The sequence below is a fragment of the Sciurus vulgaris genome (genome assembly GCF_902686455.1).
Source record: "Sciurus vulgaris genome assembly, chromosome: 17".
Classification (NCBI taxonomy): domain Eukaryota; kingdom Metazoa; phylum Chordata; class Mammalia; order Rodentia; family Sciuridae; genus Sciurus; species Sciurus vulgaris.
Window position 1 is genome coordinate 18,336,298 of NC_136478.1, and position 23,995 is coordinate 18,360,292.

A 23,995-nucleotide genomic window follows, 5' to 3' on the forward strand; every position below is an offset into this window, starting at 1 on the left:
GGGTGTGGGTCTCCCTTAGACCCTCTTTGGAACATGCCTGCAATCCTGAAGTCTCACTCCATCCTCTAGTTCCTCCCACAGACTCCTGGGTTAATACATTCATGTACTAGGCAGCTCTGGGGTTAGTGAACCCCCTTCCAGGAGCCCTGCTTCCTAAACAGCACAGGTCTGCTAGCTGTTGGAGGCCATAGGGTTCTGCAAGTTTATTACAGAGAACAAGGCAGCTCAGGGAGGGAAGGGAATTGCTGTCCTAGGTGACAGGACAGACATCTGGATTTCCAGCCTCCCCTCAGCAAGTTTCCCCAGGAGCTCCTTCAGCCTCTTCCTGTAACACCCAGAATCCTGGCATCTACTGATGCAGCTCTGCTGCCCCCTCGTGGCCATAAGTGCAGCTGCACCATGCAGGCTTTTCCTGGCTAACTTCCTTTTTGCTCACTAGCCACATGTTCCCAGGACTGCACCCTTTGGGCTGTCTCAGCTAACTCCATTCAGCTCCACCCATAGCTGTCATTCCTAGAACCAGCTGCAGGCTGAACCTCTTTAGCAATGCTCTCTACCCTCTTGCCCTGCTCTCTTCTCCAAGCCCAGTTCCCAGCCTCTGGGCTTTCTTCCACCGGGATTTCCAGGGCAAATGTGAATGTTGTCACAGCTGGAATGTGGACACACCACTGTCAGGAAGGGCATATTAGAGGGTCAGGAGTACATCAGGCCATGTAGGAAAGGCTTTTTTTTTTTTTTTTTTTTTAATTTTTATTTTTCTGTAAAACTCTGTAAATAAAATACAAAAACCAAGGGATATGGTGAGGCAGAGGCAGGGTGACCAGGATCTGGACACTCTGTGGCAAGGGATGTGCTGAGCCGAGGCTGGGAGGCACTTGACTGCAGGCACTGACTCTACCAACCCCAAGGGCAACAGAAGAATATATTAGATTTTCATTGAAGGGAATTTGTGGGGAAGGAGGGGTTTCTGTAGCCAGCCCTCACCCACCCTGCCAGTGCCTGGTGAGCCCTGAAAGTGAGGGGGAAGGGGCACTAGGAGCATGTATATGGAGAGTTTAGAATGCTGTGCTGGCCATACTGCTGGGCCCAAAAATTCGGGGCAGGGCATCCAATGACTCCTCCAGCCGTCGATGAGCAGACTGTCCTTCTTCCCCTGTAATGTATGAGGATAAGATCAGGAGTGGCCCTAGATTCATCCTGTCCCTTCTTCCTCCAGCCCCATCTCACCCTACTTCCATAAGCTAAGATGTCCCAGAATCCATCTAACCCACATCTCTCATCTCCTAGCCTCACCACACTGCTGCAGGCTTTGCCGGGCAGCTTCCCTCACAGTTTCTGTGTCTGTTTGGCACAGGTACACCAGGGGCTCAATGCCCTCAGGAGCCTATTAGGGAACAGAATAACAAGGTGGGTTCAGTGGTTCAGTGGAACAAGCCCAGGGATGGGCGTGCCAGAGGGGAGAGAGAAGGTGAATGGGTTGTCAAGGGTCACCTTGATGCAGCCCAGGGCAAGGCATCCAGCCACTCGAATCTGCACATCTTCATCCTCAAGCTGGTCCAGGAAGCACAGGAGAGCCTGGGCAAGAGCAGAAAGGCAGATTTAGTCAGACAGTAGGAGTCCAGAACCCTTGCCCTCAGGGAAGCCCTGCTTGACTCTCACCCTTTCCCGGAAAGTAGGGCCCAGTGACAGGCTCCGGAGCTGGGTACTGACAGCAGCCATGACCTTGTTGTTGCCATGGACAAGCAGGGAGCTGAGGGCCCGAAGCCCATCCCTTTGCAGCCGCCCCTCTGGTGCCAATCTCAGGGCCTTCAGCACAATAGCCTGGTCATCGGAGTTCAGATTCCGCACCAATAACACTGAAACAAAGAAGGAATGGAGGGTTGGGACAAGGTGGCAAGGTAAGGAGACTCCTAGGGTCAGAGGCCTTGTCCTTAAGTCTTCCACACACTCAGATCCACCCATTTTTGTGATCAAGGCCATTGCCTCACCCTCCTCAGCAGTCTCAGTCACATAGGTCTCCATGGAAGGGCTGCCCAAGGCTTCAACATAACTCCAGAACTGGAAGATGGTGAGCTGCTCCCCAGGGCTTGGTTGGGGCCTCCTGGGCAGTTTCTGCCCCAGAGCATCCTCCAGGAACTTCACACACACTGTGGAAGGCAATGCCACAGCCTGAGTCAGGTTGGGTCCAGGCTTTTAGTAGGAAGAGAATGTTCCTGTCCCATGCTCACTTGCAAGGGCTCCCTGTCTACACCCTACCCGTATGGACACAAGCCTTTGCTAATCTCCCTAGCGCTCAGCTCATATGTCTGTGTGGGTTAGCCTGGGCTTCCCTGAGGTCTCCATCACTAGGGAGCCAATAAAGGACAGAAGGGGCAGGTAGATAAGCCCACTCACCAGCCTCTGCTAAGCCTGGCTGGCGCAAGGAGAGACGGGCACCATACTGGCTGCAGAAGGTGAGAAGCACCCGCTCCACAGGGCAGATGAAGGGGCTGAGTCCCTCTGTGCACTGGTCCCAGAAGGCCAGGAAGCCGGGCCGAGAGGCTGAGAACTGCACCACTGTGAGGAGGTGGGAGGGAGAGTGGCAGGAAATCATCAGCAACAGAGCAGATGGAAGAGGGAGCAGACAGACATGTAGATAGCGGTGGGGTAAGGTAGGAGCTTCAAGACAGGCACCAGAGCCCAGGTGCACAAGAGCCCTTACCATCTTGGGCAGAGGTGGCAGGGATCTCCCATAGCCTGCTAAGCTCGCATACTGCCTCGAGCACTCGGGCTTCCCGCAGCAACCGCTCCAGGGCCCACGCCTCCTGGCAGCGCAGGGGCCCAAATGTGCCCAATTTCTGAAGAACAGGGGTGGCTGAGTAGCTCAGACCCTGGGGTAGAGCTTGTGGGGGATGGAATCCAGGGACTACAAGTGGAAGCATGCATTAGGAGAGACTCCAGGGTTGGGGGAGACGAAAGTGTGGGAGGTCTTCCATTCAGCAAGAGCCAAATGCCAGGGTCTTGGGGCATTAGGGTATGAAACTCAGGACCAGGATTAGAGTGCAGGCTCTATGGGACAAAGGGTACAAGGGAAGGGTGAGGGAAATACCACCAGCCTCACCAGTAGGAGGCGACTGCAGTGGTGCAGGTGCTGGACCAAGGCAGCGTCCAGAGTTGGACACCCCGTGCTGAGGGGACAAGCACTGGGTGAGTCTGAGCTGTCCTCAGCCCCAGCCTCCAGGTGGTTGCTTGGGGGCCTGAGAGAAAAATGGGGTTAACCACCCCAAAAGCACACATCACCATCTGGTCACCAGTGTTTATTTTTATTGGGCTCCTCCCATCCCAGAATGAAAGAACACAATAACGCCAGACAAAAGACAATGGGTAAGTTTGAGGGGAAAGGGGCTGCAACCAGGAGGGAGTAGCAGGGTTGCTAGTCAGTCTGCCCTGTGGCACCTCCAGCTAGGACTCCAGGGGGCTGCCAGGGTTGGGATGGGCAGGAGTAAGGTTGTAGGTGGAATGGTTTAAAACACGAAGACCATGAAGGGCCCAGGGCATGGGGCCGGAACCTTGGAAGCAGTAGAGGGAGGAGGGACTGGGCACGATTCTCAAACCAGAGTTGGTAAGGGTCACTCCAGAACTGAGAGCTGAGGGACTGGGGCCTCCAGGAGATTCGGGATCGAGACAGAGAAGACCGAGGCTGGGGGATACAGGGTGTGTGGGGGTGCATTGAAAGAACTCCTTCAGAGGGCAGATCCAAGGTGAGGCCAACGGAAAGAGGAAGGGCAGGAGGCTCACAAGCTGATGGGGACTGATGTGGGAGGGAGACATTGCAGAGATGAGGAGCTCGGTCGCCAGAAGCACTGGAGATAGATGGGGTTGGAGACATGGGCATCAAGGACACACATGAGGTATACACGGGAGGAGGGAACACACCGGCCAACAAGTCGATCCTCATGCACTCTATCTGGACCTACTTCACTTGTTCCCCCATCTTGCCTTTCTTCCAACTCACCTGCTCCTCCACCTGGCACTGCCTTACCTCTTCCCCTTCATCTCTTTCCTCTCACCTAGCCCCCAGTCTCACCTGTCCCCAGGACCATCGTCTTCATCTTCATCTTCATTGAGGAAGCTGAAGCTCTCCAGGGCATGCTCCACAGTGATGCTGAGACTAGAGGCCCGGCTGCGAGTCAGGCCTTGTCTCTGCTGGGGTAGTAAAACAGGTGAGAGTTGCTGCCACTACCTGGCTGCCCTCCCTGTGTTGCCCCAGCCCAGCCCAGCCCAGCCCTCCTCACCAAAAGCAGACTCTCCAACCGGGTCACCTCCTGCTCCAAGCCCTGCAGCTCTGGGAACTGTCCACGATAGTCATCCAGAGCAGCCATTAAGGCCCCCAGGGCCTCCTCCAGTCTCCTGTCCCCAGTCCCTCCAATTGCCCCTGGAACTGGGACTTGAGTAGCTGTGGCCAGGCTAAGTTCTGAATGCTGGGGTACAGGGGCTAGGGGTGACGGTGGGGAAATTAGGCTCTGAAGGATGGGCTCTGGGGGATCTGGGGCAGGGCTTGTGAGGGGTTTCCAACCAGAACAGACAGGACTTGGGAAGTAAGTGCTGGGGGCTGTGGGGTTTGCCTGAATACAGGGAGTGGCGGCTGAGTGGCTACAGGGCAAGGGGTTATTAGTGCCTGGGAGGGTGGCATCTGCAGAAAGGGTGGAAAGTATAGCAATGTCCCCAGAAGTGGAAGGGTTTACAGTTGTAACTGTGGAGTTTGTGGTCTGGACTACTGGGCCCATAGCACTGGGAGTAGGACTTGTAGTGGTGTGAGTTGACATCCTGGCTTTGTGGGTAGGGCTTACAGTGGTATGGGTGGGCCCTGCAGTGGTATGGATGAGGTTTGTAGTGTGGGTGGGGCTTGTGGTGGCATGGGTGGAGCTTATAGTAGTATGGGTGGGACTTAGAGTAGTATGGTTCCACACTGCCATGGTCTGAGCTGGGCCTGAAGTATTGGGGATAGAGCCAGTAGTGGTGAGGGTAGAGAGCAATGGCTTGTGGGTAGTAGTGGATGTGAAGCTTGGAGCACTATTGATAGGGCTTATGGCACTACAGGTGGAGTTTATAGTGGTGTGGGTAGGGCTTGGCAGCTTAGAAGGGCTAGAGTCTGTGGCCTTATGCACTGAGTCTCGAGGTACAGATGGGACAGGGTCTACAGATATGGGCACTGGGCTGGTTGTACTGAAAGTGGGGCTTGTGACAGAATGGCTAGTGTCTGGGGCAGAAGGAACACAACTGGGGCACTCCTGAGTGGGATCTGGGTATACAGGTGAGCTAGGTCCTAGGGCTAGGCTTTCTGAATCCCCAGCCTCCACTGAAGCCTCAGCTAAGGCAGCATCTACACTGGCTTCACTGATGTGGCTCAGAGTCCGGCTGTAGGGGGCATGTCCGTTGGCTAGGACTGGGGCCATGGCCCCCACCTCATCCACAGGCCCAGAGCTGAGGGTTTCAGGCCTTCGGAAGGCAACTTGGATGGGCAGGGGCTCAGGCTGCTGCATCAGGGGCCTGGGGACTGATGAGTGTCGAGCAGTGCCTGAGAGCTGTGGGCTAGATGAGTCATCTGAAGATTCAGATGACAGGGACCATGCTGTCCCATTCTCCAGTTCCTCCTGCCTCCGTAGCATATTCTAAGAGAGAAGGAAGAACATTTCAGAACATCCCAAAAAAGCCTCTGGGAGATGGAGAGGCCTGGGTCTGAACTGTGACTCACATAGAAGGCCTGTTCCCGAAGCGAGGGTGTGTCTGGTGGGCTCTGGCTATAGGTGGAGAAGCGCTTGGTGACAGTGGAGGCTTTGTTGACAGTAGAAGCAGCAGAGGGCTGATCATCCTTATCAAAGGGGCTGAGGAAGGAAAAGCCATTAGCGGTGCCATAACCCTCCTGGCCCTGCCCCTAAGACCTTCGGCCGCACCAACCTCCATGTGACTTCTAGACTGAGTTTGATGGTGCCAAGGTCATTGATGTCCACAGCCACAACCTGGGGCAGGGCAGCAAACAGATCCTTGGTTTCACAGGAGACGCTGCCCACAATTACGTGGTTGGCCAGGCCCTTCAGTTCTGTCACCTGTAGCCAAGAATGTATGGTGGGATCACAAGGACGTGATCACAAGGGGCCATAAGCTCCTGGTAATCAGAGGTCTGAATATGTGTAGAGGTTATAAGACGGTCACAGGGTCATGGGGCCATGAGGATTGGGGTTCTCAGGGTCATGGGGCCATGGAGGCTTGAAGCAGTATGGTAACATGGAGATCATAAAGGTCTGAGTTGATAGGGTCATTGAGATCATGAGAGTCACAACCTCATGGGGGCTCAGGGCATTAAATATTCAGAGTCAGAAGATCATGAGGCAGTTATAGGGTCATGGAGGCCATGAAGTATAGAAATCACAAAGGTTGTTTTTTAGGCCACAGAGATCATCACAGGGTCATGAAGGTTAAGAAGTCATACATTCACAAGGCGATGGAGTCATGAGGGCATCATAAGAGTAAGGGTCTCAGGGTCAGGAAGATTATAAGGGGTTCATAAGATCATGAAGTTCACAGAACCACAATGTCCTGTAGACCTAGGCAGAGAAATTACCTTAATGGACAGGAATTCTGTGAGCAGAGGAAGAAAGACTGTTTCTTCACTGTCCCACACCTGCTTTCCACTACCCTCAATGCGGCCCCGTAGTTTCCAGCGCTGACGTCCATATTTCATGCAGATCTGAGGAAATAGGCAGGATAAGGCAGCCCTTGGGGTTATGACCCTTCCATCCCTCCCCTGCACATCCTCATACCTCATACTGATCGCCCACACACAGCCTGGCGAAGCCGGCCAGCCCTGGGAGTAAGGGGAGAATTAGCTGTGCCATATTGAACATACTCCCTCCTGCCTCCCATCTGCCCCCACAACTTAGTATACCTTTCATCCGGAGATGAAACTCGCCCAGCTGTGCCTCCAGCTCGCTCTCCAGCAGACACATGCTCTGGGAGGAAAGGGTGGGGACAGGAGGGAATGAAGAACCAATCTCCTCTCACCAGCCCTGTCACACCCTGTGCCTGCTTCAGTGACTCTCTTACCTCTGTATACTCTCGATGTCCCCGGGTGGCCTCAGCTAGGCTGTCCCGGGCCTCTCGGCTCCCTGGGGACCCAGTGCTGTAGGCACGGACCATGTTGTAGGCGCCATCCCGGAGACGCCGCTGGACACAGTATGCTTCATAGAGCTCATCAATCTGGGAAGGTGAATGAGGGGAACTGAGAATCATTATTGGGGTTGCTCACCCAGAGACTTGCACCCCTCATCTCTCTATTTTGCCTAAACCCTCCCCCATCCCACTCTGCTCATGTACTGCACAAGTACCTTGCTGGCATGGAACTCCAGTCGTCTCAGGAAGCGTTCAATGGACTTGACTTGCTGGGGGAAAGGTAGGTCAGGAGGGGCCCTAGGTTAAGACCCCTTCCCTTCCCCATGAGCCAACCCCTTCCAACACTATTTTATATACACTCACCTTGTCCAAATCATATAGGAAGCCCTAGAGGGAAAAACAAGAAGGGATATTTAGGAGGTATAAAGAGGACCACACCAGGGGCACTTGCCCACCCAGACCTATCCTTCAATACCCAACAGAAGCATTCCCTCTGCAAGCTTTTCCTTTTTTCCCAGGAAAAAACCCCAGGCCCTCTCTTTACTACTATTGCACGATAATCTCCTATTGTCCTGTCTGTGGAGATCCGACCTCCCCCACTGGGAGCTCCTGGGGGCAGGCACTGCTCTCAAGTAGAAAGTGTGCACAGCAAAGAAGTTGGGAGAAATGCCCTCTGTCTTTCCTAATACTCCTTTTTCTACTCACACCTGGACATGGTCGCCCCGCAAAATAGCCCAGCTGTCACATGGGCTGGCCTGCCCAGCCTCTATATGGCAAAGGCAAAGGGTGTTAGTCCAGAGCATCCCTACCATCACTCACCAGACGGGAGTTCCTCTTGGACTCCTTTATCTGCCCCTGGAGCTTCTCCTGCTCTTGCTGGTGCACTTCCAAGTAAGCTCTAGAGAAAGAGATGACAAGAATCAACTCACTTCTCCAGCCTCAAGCTGCCTAAGGTACTGGCAACAGGGAGAGGGTGCCGAGCTGGGGAAATGTCCAACTAACAGAAAAGAGGGGCTTGGGGAGGGATCTAGGGATAAAAGGTGGGGAGGGAGTTGCTTACGTCAGGCCCTGCTTAAGGGCAGCATACACCAGGTCCAGCCGCTCTGGCTGCGGCACCTTAGGTGCTGGGTGAGCCACAGAAAACATCCTGGACACCCGGGAGAGCGCAGGGGGCTTTCTTGGAGGCCCCAGCGGGTTTAAGACCTGAAAGTTCCTAAAAAAGAGGCTGCCTTAAGAAAAGGACAAGCCAAGAATTCCCCAACCCCATCGACTTTCTTGACCCAACCATTAACTCCCTCCACCGCGTACCTGGGCCCGCGCTCGTGACTGCCGAGGACGCCTGCGAAGGACTGGCTTCTATTGACTCGGGTACTGAGCAGGCGGCGCTGCGGCCGCACGGACAGGGACATCATGGAATGAGTCCTCGCGGGGCTCCCTGGGGATGGCGGGGGGCGGGTGTCCAGCACCAGTCTGGTCTTTGAAGGCCCCCCCCCCCCCCCAGCTGAGTCCAAAGGCTGGAGAAGGTCCTTCCGGTCACCAGGTACAGCTGCCCCCCTAGTGGACTCCTGCCTTGGTCCTCTAAGCCTGCCGGTACCCGGGCTAATGACAGGGCAGCTGTAGGCGACTCTGCCTCGGACTCGGCGTGGCCTCGGCTCGGCCCCCACTTCCTGCGGTGGTGCGGGCTCCGCCTGCCGCGGGGCAGGAAGGTGGGGTCGCGCGGGGACCCTCCTCCAGCTGGGAAGGGGCAGGAAAGGGGCGGGGCGCGCAAAGAATGTGCGGAAGCGCTTGTTTACCCGAGGGCGGGGCGGCCTCCCCAGCCCTGCCCCTGGTCGCCCCCCCAAGTGGACCCGCAGTGCTGGTGCCCCCACCCCGAGAGGCCGCGGGAGGTTACGGGGCGTGGCGGGGAGAGAGCCCTGTAGAGCTACCGGACAGGCCCGGCCGGCACGGGCCTGGCTGCTGCGACTCCTCCGCCCAGAGTAAACTACTCCCCCAGCTCCCACCCGCTCCCCAGCGCCGCGACGCTAGGGCCCTCCGGGAGTTTCCCAGGGTGGGGGGCAGTGCCGAGAAGTGCCCTGCCCCCTCCACTTTCCGGTGGCTGAGACCTGGAAACTGAGTCACGGACGCACGCCTTCACTCCTGCCCTTGGCAGGGAAGGATCTCTGGCAGACCCCACCCGCTCGCGTGAAACCCGCAACCCTGGCCCCCAGAATTCAGCCTGCATCCACCGTGGTCGGCCCGGAGCCTTCAAACCCCATGCTGGGTCCTACCTCTCTTCTTGGCGCTCATGGTAAGTACCAGACAGTCCCGGTTCCGCGCTCGTTCCCCGCGTCCCCGTCGGCCAGGGCCACTAGGTGCGGGCCCCACTGGGCTCCGCGCTTGCTCCCGGCCGCTCTGGCTTCGGCTCCTCTCGGCGCCTCCCCCCGCCCAGTTCCTGCCGCCTGACTCAACCCGCCGGGATGGGGCGGGACCGGCTGGACTAGGGGGGCATCAGGCCTCGGCCCTCCTGGTCTCTGGGAGTGATGATTAGGGGTTCTCCTCGGGGAGAGGAGGTTTGGAGTCAGGAATGCGTGTGAAGGGAGTTGAGCACGAGGATGGATAGAATGAGGAGACCACGGGAGACAGTTAGGAGTAGGTAGCTCTAGCTGGGTGTGGTGGCGCAGGCCTTGTAATCCTAGTGGTTCAGGAGGCTGAGGCAGGAGGATGGTGAGTTCAAAGCCAGCCTCAACAACTTAGTGAGGCCCTAAGCAACTTAGCAAGACCCTGTCTCAAAATAAAAAATAAAAAGGCTGGAGATGTGGCTCAATGGTTAAATGTTCCTGGGTTCAATCCCTGGTACCCTCCCCCCACAAACACACACTCAAAGGAGTAGATTGCTCTGAGTGGCTGTTAAGGGCTGTGGACGAAAGGCTGAACATACAGAGGGCCGAAAGCTGGGGTTCTAGGTGTGTGAAGTGTGGAGAGTTGGGAGTGGGGGGTTCTGATTGGAGAGACTGCCAAGGGAAGGCAGAGAGTAAAGTGCTGACCATGAGGGATCTGGAAAGCTGAGAAGAGGGAGGGGCTGAAAGTGGGACTAGATCAACCCCATATAATATGTTACTCTCTCAAGACGGAAGTGGAAAAGGAACTGGGTGCAGAGAATCCCACAGCCCCCTGCAGTACTCCCACCCTACACTCACAAGGTATGTGCTCAGTCTGGGTACTCCTCCTCTCAAGCCCAAGAAAAAGGATCAGGTCCCACGCCCCATCCAGGGTCTTGTCTCTAGCAGGAGTTGCATCCTAGGGCTGAGACCTCAGCCTTCTGATCCCCAACTCATGGGCCCCTTAGGCCCTGAATTCCCTTGGTGCCTGCTCCCAATATTTCTTCCTTGATTATCCTTGTCCACCTCCATTATGTATAGAGATCACCATGTCCAGGTACCCCATCCTCTGACCATGGAGGGGCTGGATGCTTCCCCACCGCATAAAACATTCCTGCTCCGTAGGCCCAATTCTGCCACACTGTGATTACTTTCTCCTCCAGCCCAGGTTGAGCTCAGGAGTCAATATGCAGTAAATCCACCAACTCCCTTACAGATTCAGCTCTAAGAGGCCCAAGGACCCCAGTTCAGGAAATGCTGTCCTCTTCTACTACCAGACTGGATACCATGCACCCACTGGTGATCTATGCATTCCCACAGATTGTCCACCCAGCCAACACTGACCACTCTGCTCCTTTCAGCCACCCCCCATGAACACCAAAGCCTCCAAGTTCTCTCCATCATTCCCATTTAACCTGCTTTTTACCTGAGACCTCTGGTCCCCTGAGCTCTCAGCTCATTTATTCAGTTCTTCACTAAGTGACAATCTTGAGCCAAGTATGTGCCAGTCACTGGAGATACAGCCTAGAATTTCACAGACACCACCCTGCATGAAGCTCGAAGTCCGCCTCTGCTTTCTTTCTCTCTGCCAGCTCCCTCCTACTTTCTCTACCTCACTACATACCCTTCTCCCAGCCTGCAACCTGACCCTAACCCTAACCCTAACCCTAACCCTAACCCTAACCCTACATCGACAGCCACCCTGCCATCACTTGTCTCCTGCTACTATCCTCAGCATTCTGTGCCTTTATCCCACCTGGCAGAAACCAACCCTGGCAAGCCAACTCCCTGTCTTTGCTGCACCTGCACACAGCCTGGAGGGAGCTGCCAGAGGTCTTGACACAGCAGCCTGGCTGGAACCACAGAGCAATTCTCAACTTCAGCCAGTTCTTACTTCATACCTGGTAAATCCTCCTGTATGACCCCAGTCTCTTTCTCCCTTCTCATAGAAGATGGGTGTTTCAGATTTTCTCCATAAGTCTCCAAGCTCAAGTCACTTCCACACGAAAAGTGAAAATAATCCTGGAAACTATCCAAATGTCCATCAATAAACAAGAGAATTACTATACAGCAAAAAGAATGAAAATATACCATTTCATGCAGCAGTAAGGGTGAATAAAAAAAAAGACACAGAGAAAACCTATGTATGATTCCCTCAATAATGAAGTTCAAAAACAGGCAAAACTAATCTGTGTTGACAGAAGTCAGACAAGTAGTTACCCTTGGGTTGCTATGACAGGAAGGCAGCACAAGGGGTCTTCCAAGGTACTGGCAATGTTCCATTTCCTGCTCTGGGTTCTATTTCCTGATCCTATATGGGTGTGTTTCTTTGCAAAAATGTATCAAATGTACACTTAGGACATATGCACTTTCCCCTCTTCTGTGTGTGTATGTTTTAAACAGGGTCTCTGTATGTTTCCCAGGGTTGAATTCCTGAGCTCAAATGATATTTCTGCCTTAGCCTCCCAAGCAAGCTGGGACTAAAGAGAACATGCCACTGTACCTGACTACTTTGTGTATATATTTGGATTTAATAATAAAGTTGGATTTGTGTGAATAATATAAAAGGCTGGGGGTGTAGCTCAGTGGTAAGTATGTGCTTTTGTGCTGAAGGTCTTGGGGTTTGATCCCCAGCAGTGCGCATGCTCTCGCGCACACACTCAGGTAAATAAGTAACTACAAAAATAAATGACCTCCTGGGACCTTATGTCTCCTTCCAGCTACCCCATTCCTCACCCCATCTCTCCTCTCCTTTCTAAGCAGAATTTCTGGAAAAGCAATCCACCACACTCCATTACTACTTTTCTCACCCTGGTCCACCTTCTCCACTTACACTCCCCTGACGAGTCCAGACAGGGTCATCAGCGACCTCCCTGTTGATGAATCAACCCAGTGTCTAATGTTTAGTCTTATCCTGCTTGAGCTCAGCTGAAGGTCCCTTCTTCCTTAAACCCTTTTTCCCCTTGAATTTCTTTCTTTCTTTTTTTCACGATGCCCAGGGCTTTGTGCTTGAGACAAGTACTCTACAAACTGAACCAAATCCCCAGCCCTTTGCCTTGAATTTCAAGAGGCAATGTACTCCTGGTTTTCCACTTTCTGCTCTGGCTGCATATTTTCTTTCCCTGCAGAATGGGCCTGTTCCTCCCCACCTTTGGTCCATGTGCATCTTCCTCAGCTACATGTCATCAAATGTTGCCAGCTCTCTTCTGTCCTTTGCCCAAACCATTGTTGTGAGCAGTAGGCCTGCATATCCAACTATGATGCCTTCCCAGAAGCTAAGGGACAATGCACAGTGGGTGGTAAGGGGATGAGCTGAGTTTGAGGTCCCCAAATTGGATTCACCATTTTCCTCCTTACACCTAACTCTCCCCAGTCTTAACCTGTCCATGACAGCCCCACCATCTATGTGCCCAGTTGTTCTAGAAACTGGAAGTCATCCCTGGCATGCACTCAGTCACCTACTCCTGCCAGGTTCAGTTTTCAAATGTCTGGAATCTACTCTGTCACCTCTACCTTTTTAGCTGGAAGTCAGGTCCCAGCTATTACCAACTCTTCCCTAGAACCTTAAGCAGCTTCCTAATGGGCTCCCTGTCTCCACTCCAACCTGCAGTCATTCTTTATCTATATTTTTGGGGAGGTGTACTGGGTATTGAACCCAAGGGTGCTCTACTACTGAACTATATCCCAGTATTTTTTTTTTTTTAAATTTTGAGACAGTGTCTTACTAAGTTGCTGAGGTTGGCCTTCAATTTGTGATCTTTCTGCCTCAGCCTCCCAAGTAGCTGGGATTACTGGTGTGCAACCATACCTGGCCAACTATTCATTCTTTTGTTTTAGTTGTAGATGGACACAATACATTTATTTATTTATTTATTTATTTATTTATGTGGTGCTGAGAATCGAACCCAATGCCTCACACATACGAGGCAAGTGCTCTACCACTGAGCCACAACCCAGCCCTCATTCTTTATCTAGTAACAACACCTTGTTCTGAAAATTCCAATCACCTAGTAATGCCAAAAAAACCCTTTTTTTCTATAATGCCAGGCACCATGCTAAACAAATACCCTCTAATTCTGGCAACGATGCTAAAGGGTAAATTTAATAGATTTACCCTTAATAAATTTCACAGCTGAGATACCTGAGGATAACTGCCTCTGTGACTTCAGGCAAGACCTTCTTAAGCTTTGGGCTTCAGATACCCCTAAAAATGAGGCTTATAATAACAACTGTTACCACTACTTTACAGGGCTGCTGGGAAGACAATGAGATACCTCCCTGTATAGGGAGTATTTGGAAAAGGAAGAATTGTATGTGGATTAGGGAAGTTGGGGTAGACATCCTACCTCCCTTTTTAGCACATGACCATTGTTAACCTCTATTATTATTAATGATCATCAGTCTGCCCAAGATTACACAGCTGGTAAGTGGCAGGATCAGGATTCAGACATATTCCTCTGTTTGGATTTTTGAGAAACATCCTCAGCTACCTCCTACCTCAAAGGTAAAGCCCAGACTCTAACATAACCATAAGGCCCTTTGAGGCCTGTCCCCTCCCTCCCAATGCCCTGCTGCTCAGCAACTGTGACCCCCTCTCATACCTGCAAGGTTCTTCTGTACCTTAGCAGCAGCCCCCATTGCTCCTGCCCTCTTCACTATTTTCAATCTGATCAATTCTTCCTTCTCCAGGTCTGATCCTGTAACTTCTTCCTCCAGAAAGCCTGCCCAGAGTTGGTTTCCCCTTTTTGGGCACCTTCACAGCTTCCTTTCTATGATCCCCAAGGCCACATAACTCAGTTGTCAGTTCTTCTTTAGGGTTTGTCTTCCCACCAGACTGAATCCTGTGGGGGCTGGGGCCTATCTGCTTGGCTCACTAACCTCTTGGATCCTTCACCAGGGTCTCAGCACCTGGGAGATGGAGGAGGGAGGGAGCTGAGTGGGGGAGCTGAGCTGCCTGACAGGAAGAGGATCCTGACCCGTTGGAAAGGGGTCACCTATAGGACACAGTTGGGGTCAGTTCCTCTGCCCCACCCGCTGTTACTTGCCCTGGACTGGGGCAAGGTGGAGGGATTCTGATTCAAGCATGCTGATTGTCCCATCAATTTTCTTTCTCTGGCTAGGGCTCTGCTGCCACCTATTCCCCTAATCCCACAGGAACCAGGGACTTAAATAACCCTTTAAATGACCATCAGAATGTACCTCTGACTGACTATTTCGGAGCGTGGGTAGGCAGGATCTCTCCTGCGGAGGGTGGATAGGAAGGGCTTAACTCCTTGAGCTAAGGGAGAGGTGCCATGTCAACTCGTGAGAGCAAGGGTCTGAGTTCATGTCCTCCCTACACTCTTGTTCTAGACAAGGGAAAGAATGCAAGTCCCAGGTCACAAAGGTTAGGGGGCTTGCAGCACAGCCAGATCAGGGCAGCAGTGAATGAAACTCTGACCTGTCTGCTTGACACCAATTCTTGGCCCCCCCAACACCTCCTACAGCCAAGACTGTCACACCCTGTGGGGCAGAAGGTGCGTCACCCTCACTGCCCAGCTCTGTGGTATGCCAGGCCAGCCGCCTGACCGGGAGACCCCGGTGCAGCCACGCCACGCCTCGCCGCTGGGCAGCCCCAAGCGGAGATAAACATTCTAAAAATAACCCCGGGCCTGGGGCGGCTGCAAGGGAGAAGGGGGTCGCTCCAGAGTCTGCCACTGTTTCTATGGCAACTGCCCCAAACCGGGCTGCTGATGTCATCCCGCAGCTGCCAACCAGAGCGTGTAGGGAAAGAGGGAGGGGGTGCTGCTCGGCTTGGGACCCCCCACCCCGGAACCGGGCGGAGGCGGCCTGGAGGCCTCACTTCCTGCCGGCCTCCTCCCTGGTCAGCTGGTCACATTCCCTGTCCCGCCGCACGCTGGGAGCCGAGCGGCCTCCCCCGAGCTTAGTCTGAGCGGCGGCGGAGGAACCGGGCCGCGGTGACTCACCCGCGCCCTTCCCGCCTGCTTTTTCACCTAGGCAGGACCCAGCGCAACGTCCTGCGTGAAACCCTTACTCCCCCCCCCAAGCCCAGACCCCTGGGACGATTCATCTGGCTTCTCTGTCGCCGCGGCCCACAGGACTCAGGACCCGTAGGGAGGAGGTGCAAGAGGTAGCCATGCCAGTAGGAGTATTTTATACTTAAATCCGCAATTTTCACACACTCACCACACAAACACCACAAAGATGGACAGTGCCGGGACAAGGATTCAGATCTGAATTCCTGCTTTTCCCCAAACCGGCTGTGTGACCTTGAGAATGTTACTAACCTCTCTGGGCCTGCTTCTGCATCTGCCAGATGGTCATAACCCTCCTCAGCAGGCTGTGCCTAGGCTGATTGTGGCAGGCCCAGGGCGCAGCCCCACAGATAGTGGCCAGGGTACCGTTACTGTTATATTAGACTGCATGCTGTAGGTGTTGGGGGTAGTGGGACAGCCTGAACACATCAGAACTGGCGTGGAAAGGTCAGTAAGAGGGTCAGGCTTCAACCGGGACAGAAGGTCAGAGGGTGCTGAAGCTGACTTTGCCTGGCCTCTAGCTCTGGTGAGCAGCCCCTTCCCCAAACCAGTTCTGCAGGGTGTCCAGGCCTCGCTGTTTGCCGAGTCCCCACAGCAACCTCCATTTCCAGGATCTGTGCCCCGGACCCCGCCAGCACAATCTTCTCCACCTTCAGCTACGCCAGGTTTGGAAGGAGAGCACGGCCTGGGACCCCCAGTCACCGCGGTCCCTGCCCCAAAGCGGATTAGGTCCGCCCGCGGGGCCAGGATAATTAGCTCATCTCTGAGGCCGCCTGCACTGCCCCTCCCCATAGATCCGCCTTTCCCCTCCGCTTGAGCTGCGGGAGCTCCGGGAGAGCACCCCTCCAAGGCCCAGGCTGGCGCCTAGGGCCCACCCTCCGGCCTAATCCACCCCAGAGCCCCAAGGCACCAGCCGCCAGGGCCTTGACGTGGGAGGTTAGGAGGCAGCGCCTGGAGCTGCAGTACACAAGGCGGCGGCTTTTGTGGAGCGAAGCTGCGTCCTTCGCGCCCGGGGGGAGGGGAGAAAAGAAACGGCGCGCCTGGGGTCCCGGGAACCGGGCAAGGAGGGACAGGGCCGCAGATCCCAGACCCATGGGGCGGCCCGGGTGGAAGAGGCACCAGAACCGCCGCGCCACCCTACACCCCCCGGAAACCGCGCGGACACTCACATGGTTGCTCTGGGCTGTGAAGACCTCGCGCTCCCGGTGCGCTAGGCGCTGCCAGGCCTGGTCGCGCCGCAGCTGCTGCTGTCGCTGTCGCCGCCGCCGGCGCCTGCCCCTCCCGCCGCCCCGCCCCTCCCCTTGCCCGCTGGGCCCCTCCTCCTGCGCTCCCCCGGCTCCCGCACCCCCGGGGGCGCCCACTGCTCGCTCCGCCCTTTCGGGTAACGGGGCAGGCTGGTGGCCCGCCCACTCCGCCAGCTTGTAGGGAGGGGAGACCTTGGGGCAAGTGAGGGCGTCAGCGGGAATGGAGCAGCTTTCTCGGAGCCACACGCAGATCTTAAAGCGGGGGGAGCCAGGGATCCCCTCCTGTTTACTCCTCTCCAGGTCCCTACTGTTGTAGAGACCTTTCAGACCCGGTGTCTGTGACCACCTGAAATGGGTGCATTGCTGATTGCATTGGTTTCTGGGAAGGCGAGAGGAAGGTTAGAGGCCTAGCTATTTGACACCGTTTGTGTCCAGACGATGACTTCCCTGCCTTTTCAGCCTCCGTTTCCCCGTTGTGGGATCAGGCTGCCCTTTCTGCTATTGTCTAACTGGTAAGTGTGGGCTCATAGCTAGACCATGCATTCACCACTCATTAGGACCTTGTTCCTGGAGAGTCTCAGGCTTTGCTCCTGGGGCACTGGTGGGGACCCTGGCAGGGTTCCAGTGTGCACCCTTGGGGCACATATTGGCTATGGGGGCCAGAGCCTATCATTCCTAAAGCCCTCACTGCGATGCTGGCTCTCCCCAGGAGTAGTTGGAGGTGGAGCTAAGAGCTGATCCTGCCCTGGGATTAAAAGGCAAGCTGACCTCCAAACCTGGGCACCCTGAGTCTCCATCCATAGCCTTCTCATCTTTAGAGGCAAGTCAGGCATACTCAGAAGTGGCTGAGGAACTTTAAGAGGTTTTATAGTATCTGTCCCTGACCCATGTCCTGAGAGCTTTTTCTGACAACCCAGTAAGGCAATGGACCACTGATATCCCCTCCCTCCCAGGCTCTTACCAGAGACACCCCTCAGCTTCTCCCAGTTCACTTTTCCCAGGAGTCTTCCTCTTAGTCTTCTTTTGTCCACAGAGCCCTGGACGCCCTCTATGGATGATCCACCAGTTCTCATGTTTGTCTGACGATATCCTCTTTTTCCTTTGCCCTTATCTCTACAAAGCACCATTTTAACCCAGACACCTGCCAGAACCATAGACTGAACCTCGCTGGAACTCTCAAAATGGGCACCAGTTGGCCCCTAAACATCTCTAAAGTCACCTCCTCAGCAAAGCATCCTCCAAGCCCTTTCTCTGCATATCCCTTCCCTGTGCCACTCCCTGTCCAGCTTCCAGTCAATTCCCTTCATGCCACTTACCAGGACAGGCAGCATGCATACCCATGTGTGCTCAGGGGCTTGATTGTGGGTCTCTAAGTAATGAGGGGGCAGGGACCATAGGAGTCCTTGTCACTATTGTCCTGGATCACAGTAGAAATTCAGGAATTTTTGTTTCTTTTACAGTATTGGGGATTGAATTCAGGGGTGCTTTACTACAGAGCTACAACCCCAGACTTTTTTATTTTCTTATTTTGATACAGGGTCTCTAAATTGCCAGGCAGTCCTCAAACTTGAGATCCTCTTGTCTCGACCTCCTGAGTTGCTGAGGTTACAGATGTGTGCCACCACACCCAGCAAGAGAGTGCTCTGTCATTTATTCATTCATTCAAAATACCTACTGAGTATCCAGGACTGGGTAGCATACTGGTCGCTGGAGTGGCAGTGGTATAGAGCTATGGCTGTGCCATTGCCCAGGGCTCACCAGAGCACTCTTTGAGGAACTCTCAGTTCAAAATTCTGGAATTCCCTTTCTAGAAAACATCCACCATTTCCATTAATACTATTATTATTAACGGTGCTAGAGATCAAACTGATGTATGTAGGCTCTTGCATGATAGGCAAGAGCTCTATAATGAGCTATATCCCCAACCCTAAAATCCCTATTTTTAATAATGATTCCCTTATTCTTCACAGTCACCCATTCAGTACTGTGCCTGGCCACATCTCTCCATTGCCTCAGCTCATACCTAGTCCTGAGCTTCTATCTATTGTGGCCCTTCTGTCTCTACCTTTGTCTTCAGAAATTGATCTTCAACAGCATCAGTGGTCTTTTAAATCAAGAACTGGATTATAAACCAGCATGATGGTGCACACTTGTAATCCCAGCAACTTGAGGGGCTAAGGCAAGAGGATCACAATGTCAAAGCCAGCCTGGGCAACTTGTTGGGAACTTGTTGAAAGAAAGAGAAGAATAGAGAGAAAGAAAGAAGATGTAGCTCAATGGTAAAGTGCCCTGGGGTTCAATCCACAGTACCACAAGAAAAAAAAAATCAGATCATATTATTGTTCTACAAATCATGAATGGATCATATTGTTCTCCTGCTAAGGAGGCTTCATTGGTTCCCCATTGCCCTCAGGATAAGTCTAGACACTGATGGGGTTTCTAAGGCCCAAGATCTGCCCTAAGATGATCTCACCTCCTTATCTCCCACCTATTCTACACCTGGCCTGCACTACACCAGCCTACCTGTAGCTTCCTGAACATTGTCCCTTCCCTCTGGCCTCTGACTTTTTTCTGAGTCTCCCTTCTGCCTGGAATGTTACTCCCCCCATTCACTTGAAAAACAGCTCAAATGTGCCAACCCAGGGAACCTAGGTCCTCTGGTTTCCCACTCACCACCTCTTGAAGCACCCATCACTGCCTATATTTCTTGTCTGTGACCGAGACCAGGCACAAATTGTGTGGCAATGAATAGAGGGCACACCTGTAAATTCTCCTGGCCCATGGTACTTGAGAGAGGGAGGGGCAACATCTGAGGGCCAGACACCTTCCTAACAACTGGTAACCTGGGTCAGGAAGGATACAGCAGAAACCCTGTACACAGAGGACACACCTGAAGTTCAGGAAAGGCAGAAAGTTTCCACAACATTGTGGTTGGGAAGGGCTGAGTCTGAGCTTCGGCTCAGCTCCCTGAGTCATCATCAGTTCAGCTCTGCCTGAGCCAGGCATTGCTCTCTGTGCACATCCTCCACCTCATGCTGGGCTGGGAGCTGGGTGCAGCAAGGAATCATGGGCACTTCTAACCTGGAGGAGTTCACATTCTTGGAAGGGTGGACTCAGGCCTGAGAAAAATCCCTCTTGAACAGATGGCAGAGGGTGTCGAGAGCCTAATGAGCCCCAAGTGCTCACACATGGGTAAACTTGAGCTCCCCCTTACCCTGCAACATAGCCCCCAGGGGTTACAGCCCTCTGCTATGCAGCTTCCCCTCAGCTTTCTATGAGGAGAGAATAGAAAGAAGCCTGCTCCTTACTGTGCCTGTGGCTACATCATTCACTCATTTTCCAGATATTCAGCAAGCATTTGTGAAATGCCTGTTGTGTGACCACCAACTCTGGGGGGGACCAGAGGTAATGCTATGCTACATCCATTTCTGCTCCAAGTCTCTGTACTTTCTGTGTCACCAAAGTGGGGTAAGGAGGAGGTTGGGCCTGGGTAATGGGTGAATGCTAGTCTTTCTTCAGTGAGGTGGAGGATGGGGTTATAGGGAAGATAACATAGTTTGAGCAGGTACCATCTTAGGGGTCTGGGAACCATCCAGAAGAACATATCTAGAAGGCAACTGGACATGTAGATAAAGGAAAGAGGCATCTGGGATGGAGACAGCTTCTGAAGGGGACAATGGTCAAATGAGACAGGACCAAAGTACCAGAAAAGTAAGTTGCTAGTGTACTTCAGTGTGTGAAGGGGGCAGAGGCATGTTTGAGAGGGCTAAGTGTGGGACTTTAAGCCTGTACCCACAACCAACCTCTTCCCTCCATCCCCAGCCTGGACCCTACTTTCCATCATGTGTGTCACATGGCAAGTATCAAGGATTCTGCCCTGTGTTTAAGTCTAGGCTTTACCACTCCCACCCTGCTGTTCTTGAAGCCTCTTTTCCCTTCTGATGCTTTAACTGCACCCATCCATTCACTCATTAAAATTGCAAATTGAAGCTGGGCACTTCATCTCATTAATAAGCAGCACAATGCAAATATAAACAAGAAAACACCCTTTTTTGGCCTGAGATTGGTATTGATGAACAGAAGAGTGAGAATTGATTTGAGTGTTTCCGAGTAGTGTTTTCAGTATGTTTCAAGTACAAATCTCCCTTTCATCCTGACATTCCTCTTTGAGAAGTTTATCCCAAAGAAATAATTATTCAAGCAGGAAAATATTGGTGCTTGAGATGTTGATTATTGACTTGCTTAACCAGTGCAAAATGGATAACACAGCTTATCAATAGGAGAGAGAGGGTTGAAGGTGGTTTTTGATGCTGTGAGATACTCTGTGGCCACTAAAAATAGATATCAGACATGTAGTGAGTACCTACTCTGTGCCTGGCATTGTTCCAGATGCTGGGACACAGTGGTGGACCAGATAAGCAAGAACCCTGATCTCAAGGAGTTTATACTCTAGCCAAAAGAGATAGACAATAAATGAATTAACATATAGATAAGACGATTTCTTATCTTTTTTTGTTTTTTGGTATTGGGGATTTAACCCAGGGGTACTATACCACTGAGCCACATCCCTAGCCCTTTTTATTTTTTATTTTGAGACAGAGTCTCACTAAGTTGCTTAGGGCCTTGCTAAAATGCTGAGGATGGCATTGAACTTGAGATCCTCCTATCTCAGCCTCCTGAGTCTCTGGGATTATAGGTGTGTACCACTGCATGCCCAGCTAGATAAAATGATTTCTGAGAGAGAAGAGCTGTGAGGAAAACAAGCCAGGCTAATGAAGTTTAGAGAGATGGAGCTAGGGGCTACTTTACTCAGGGTGATCGAAGAAGTTCTCTTTAAGGTGTAACATTGGAGCTGAGATCGAAATTACAAGGAAGCGGTCATGGAATGATCCATAGGAAGAGTGCTCTAGGAAGATGAAACAGCAAGAGCAATGACCAGGAGGTAAGAATGAGCTTGCTATATTCGAATTATGTAGGTTGGAGGAGAGGAAAGGAGGTAAGGTCAGGGCGGGGTGGGGAGAAGCATTTTATATCTATGAATATGGAAATGTACTCAACACAATAAGCATAGTGGAATGGAGAGGGCTCCAGCACTGCCTGTGTAGCAGGAGAGTCTTCAGTTGGACCTGCATCCATCAGATTGGCCCTGAGAGCTGTCAGTAGTGACCATCTTGTCTGAGCATTGTGGTTTCACTTGGTTGGCATTTCTTTATATTTACTTAAACTAGGAAGTGTTTTCAGTGAACATAGTATTGTTTCAAAAGCGACATGGTCATTACTTATTGGGGAAGCTCCAAACTGGCTTCTACGCTGGGAGGTGTAAACTTCTAGATTGTTTAGGTTCAAACTTCCAGGCTGTTTCCCTGGGGACTAGCCCAAGACTGGGCAGTCTCTACCCTTGTCGGCACTGGTCTACCTTTGGCCTCCAGGGGGAGCTGTGAGCCGGGCGGTGCTGAGCTAGGGTGGAATGACTGCATGTCCCCGCAGGCTGGGCTGGGCGTCCTTCCTTCCTTCCTGACTCCCTTCTCCTAAGGGACAACTGGGAGGGACGTCCTTGCTTCTTCCAGATCATGGAATGAGCTGCTCCCCTGGGACCCTTTCAGGTCAGGCCCTTGAATGCCGCCATGCGTGTTGTGTAGTTTTATTTCTGGGATTTTCTACCACTAGAAGTGTTCTGACAGGGACATGAGAGGTGTTTTGGTACAGAAGGCCCCAGCCACCAGGCATCTGGCAATCTCCTCCAGCTATGGGACCCGAATTTGACCCAGGATCCCCAAACTGCTGACCCCTGCGCTGCCACAGCCAAGCCCAAATCTAGAGTTGATCTTTGGTGCCACCATGAGGGAAGTGTCCACACTGCAGTTGTAGACTTGCCCAAATACCGCCAACTCCAGGGGTGCCCATGGACTTGTCCTATTTTGTGAATGGATAGTCACGGGTATGCAGTGCCCAACCTGTTAGGTCTGGTGCATTTGCCCTGCTCATACTCAAACCTGGCCACAGGTTAGGGACCCTGGAACATCACCACCACTGTTAAAACTGCCTCCACACCCCTAAACCTTTTCAGGAGGAATAAGCGCTCCCTGTTCCTCCACTTCTCAGACCTCTCCTACTTCAAGCTATTCCAGGTGCGTGGCTCACAGCCAATTCTCCGCTCTTTAGAAGCTCCCTTTGATTTCTGTTACTGCTCCTCTTGGGTCTTTTGAACTGGCTCTTTTTCTGCTTCTTTGGGGCTGGGCCCCCTTCCCTTCTCCTTAATACTTGTCTTTGGAGCATCCCAACAACTTCCAGGGCCTTTTCTTTTTTCAACCCAATGATACCTAGGGTCTCAGTACCCCCATCTTTCCCTCCATTCCCTGCCATAGGAAGTCCTATCTTTGGTCGGACTGAACTTCTTCATGGCCTCCGAATATACTGTGCTTTCCCATGCCTCCCCATGTTTGCACAGGCTAGTTCTAACTCTTTCATCTGCCTAACTCCTGCTTACCTATTAGGTCTCAGCTGGGAAACCACTCTCTTTGGAATACTTCCCTGGGACTAGTGCAGATCAGGAACCTCTTTCTTTGCCCTCATAGTGCTCAATGCTTTCTTCCTCACTTCCTGCTGCCTTTTTTGAAAGGGCCACGTTCTTATGTCCAGGGCTCCCCACTCCAAGGCCAGATCCAGGTTGCATCATGTGACTCAACTTGCGCCCAGTTCCCACCTTCAGAGGGTTCAGATCTCAAAAGCCATTGAGTTCCAGGGAGAGCAAGGCCATACCTGAGAGTCAGCACAGTGCTAGGGGGACCAGAATGGGATGGGACACAAAGGTCTTACCTTCTTGTCCAAGGCTCCCTTGCTTCCCCAGATGCCATTGTGAGCTGAATCAGGATCTGTGAAGGCCTAAGGGGTATGGACCAGAAGTGAATTGCCCTGGGAGAAAAGCAGCCATCAGCCCAGGCTCTTGAGAGCCCAGGGTACTGTCCCAGGAAGCCAAAGGGGCTGCTGGTGTGCAGGTAACCACAAGTCAGCACATCTGATAAAAGGACCTAAAGAGATTCCCTTCACCCACAGGGCTGCACAGCAGAAGTGCTGGCCTATGTGTCATTCAGGGAGGGCCTGAATTCCTGAAGAGTCCTGGTTGCAGCTGCTACAGTCCCCAGTTTAATTATTTCTAATGTCACACAGAAGAGAATGTGCTGAGATGTGACTTCCCCCTCATGGCCTTGGC

General features: G+C 52.8%; 2 protein-coding genes across 11 annotated transcripts in view; one reads left to right on the plus strand and one right to left on the minus strand.

Moving 5' to 3' along the window:
• Window positions 1-724: 724 nt before the first annotated feature.
• On the minus strand, window positions 725-23,625 carry RIPOR1 (RHO family interacting cell polarization regulator 1). 5 transcript variants are annotated; one of them, XM_079119280.1, is made up of 22 exons: window positions 9,417-10,234; window positions 8,458-8,584; window positions 8,210-8,362; window positions 7,969-8,047; window positions 7,513-7,536; window positions 7,365-7,418; window positions 7,084-7,236; window positions 6,926-6,989; window positions 6,801-6,844; window positions 6,602-6,727; window positions 5,938-6,086; window positions 5,735-5,864; window positions 4,275-5,651; window positions 4,067-4,182; window positions 3,101-3,236; window positions 2,702-2,837; window positions 2,395-2,556; window positions 1,989-2,147; window positions 1,660-1,856; window positions 1,492-1,575; window positions 1,294-1,384; window positions 725-1,153 (listed from the first exon to the last, which is right to left on the minus strand). In XM_079119280.1, the coding sequence occupies exons 1-22, from the start codon at window positions 9,433-9,435 to the stop codon at window positions 1,056-1,058; spliced, it is 3,678 nt and encodes a 1,225-aa protein (XP_078975406.1). In that variant the 5' UTR covers window positions 9,436-10,234; the 3' UTR covers window positions 725-1,055. The 5 variants fall into 5 exon arrangements, with proteins under 5 accessions (XP_078975406.1, XP_078975408.1, XP_078975407.1 ...); XM_079119282.1 differs by lacking the exon at window positions 9,417-10,234 and adding an exon at window positions 23,602-23,625 and having other exon boundaries at window positions 726-1,153; window positions 4,067-4,185; XM_079119281.1 differs by lacking the exon at window positions 9,417-10,234 and adding an exon at window positions 16,711-16,826 and having other exon boundaries at window positions 726-1,153; window positions 4,067-4,185.
• AGRP (agouti related neuropeptide) overlaps window positions 8,591-23,995 on the plus strand; it is a 34,086-nt gene continuing 18,681 nt past the window's right edge. For 2 of the 6 annotated variants that reach the window (XM_079119286.1, XM_079119287.1), the window contains exon 1: window positions 9,403-9,436. In XM_079119286.1, the coding sequence (XP_078975412.1) occupies window positions 9,434-9,436 (3 nt within the window). In that variant the 5' untranslated portion in view covers window positions 9,403-9,433. Of the gene's footprint in view, window positions 9,437-10,255; window positions 11,165-22,135; window positions 22,389-23,995 lie in introns of those variants that run through there. The other 4 variants (XR_013760518.1, XR_013760517.1, XR_013760516.1 and 1 more) reach the window with 4 other exon arrangements.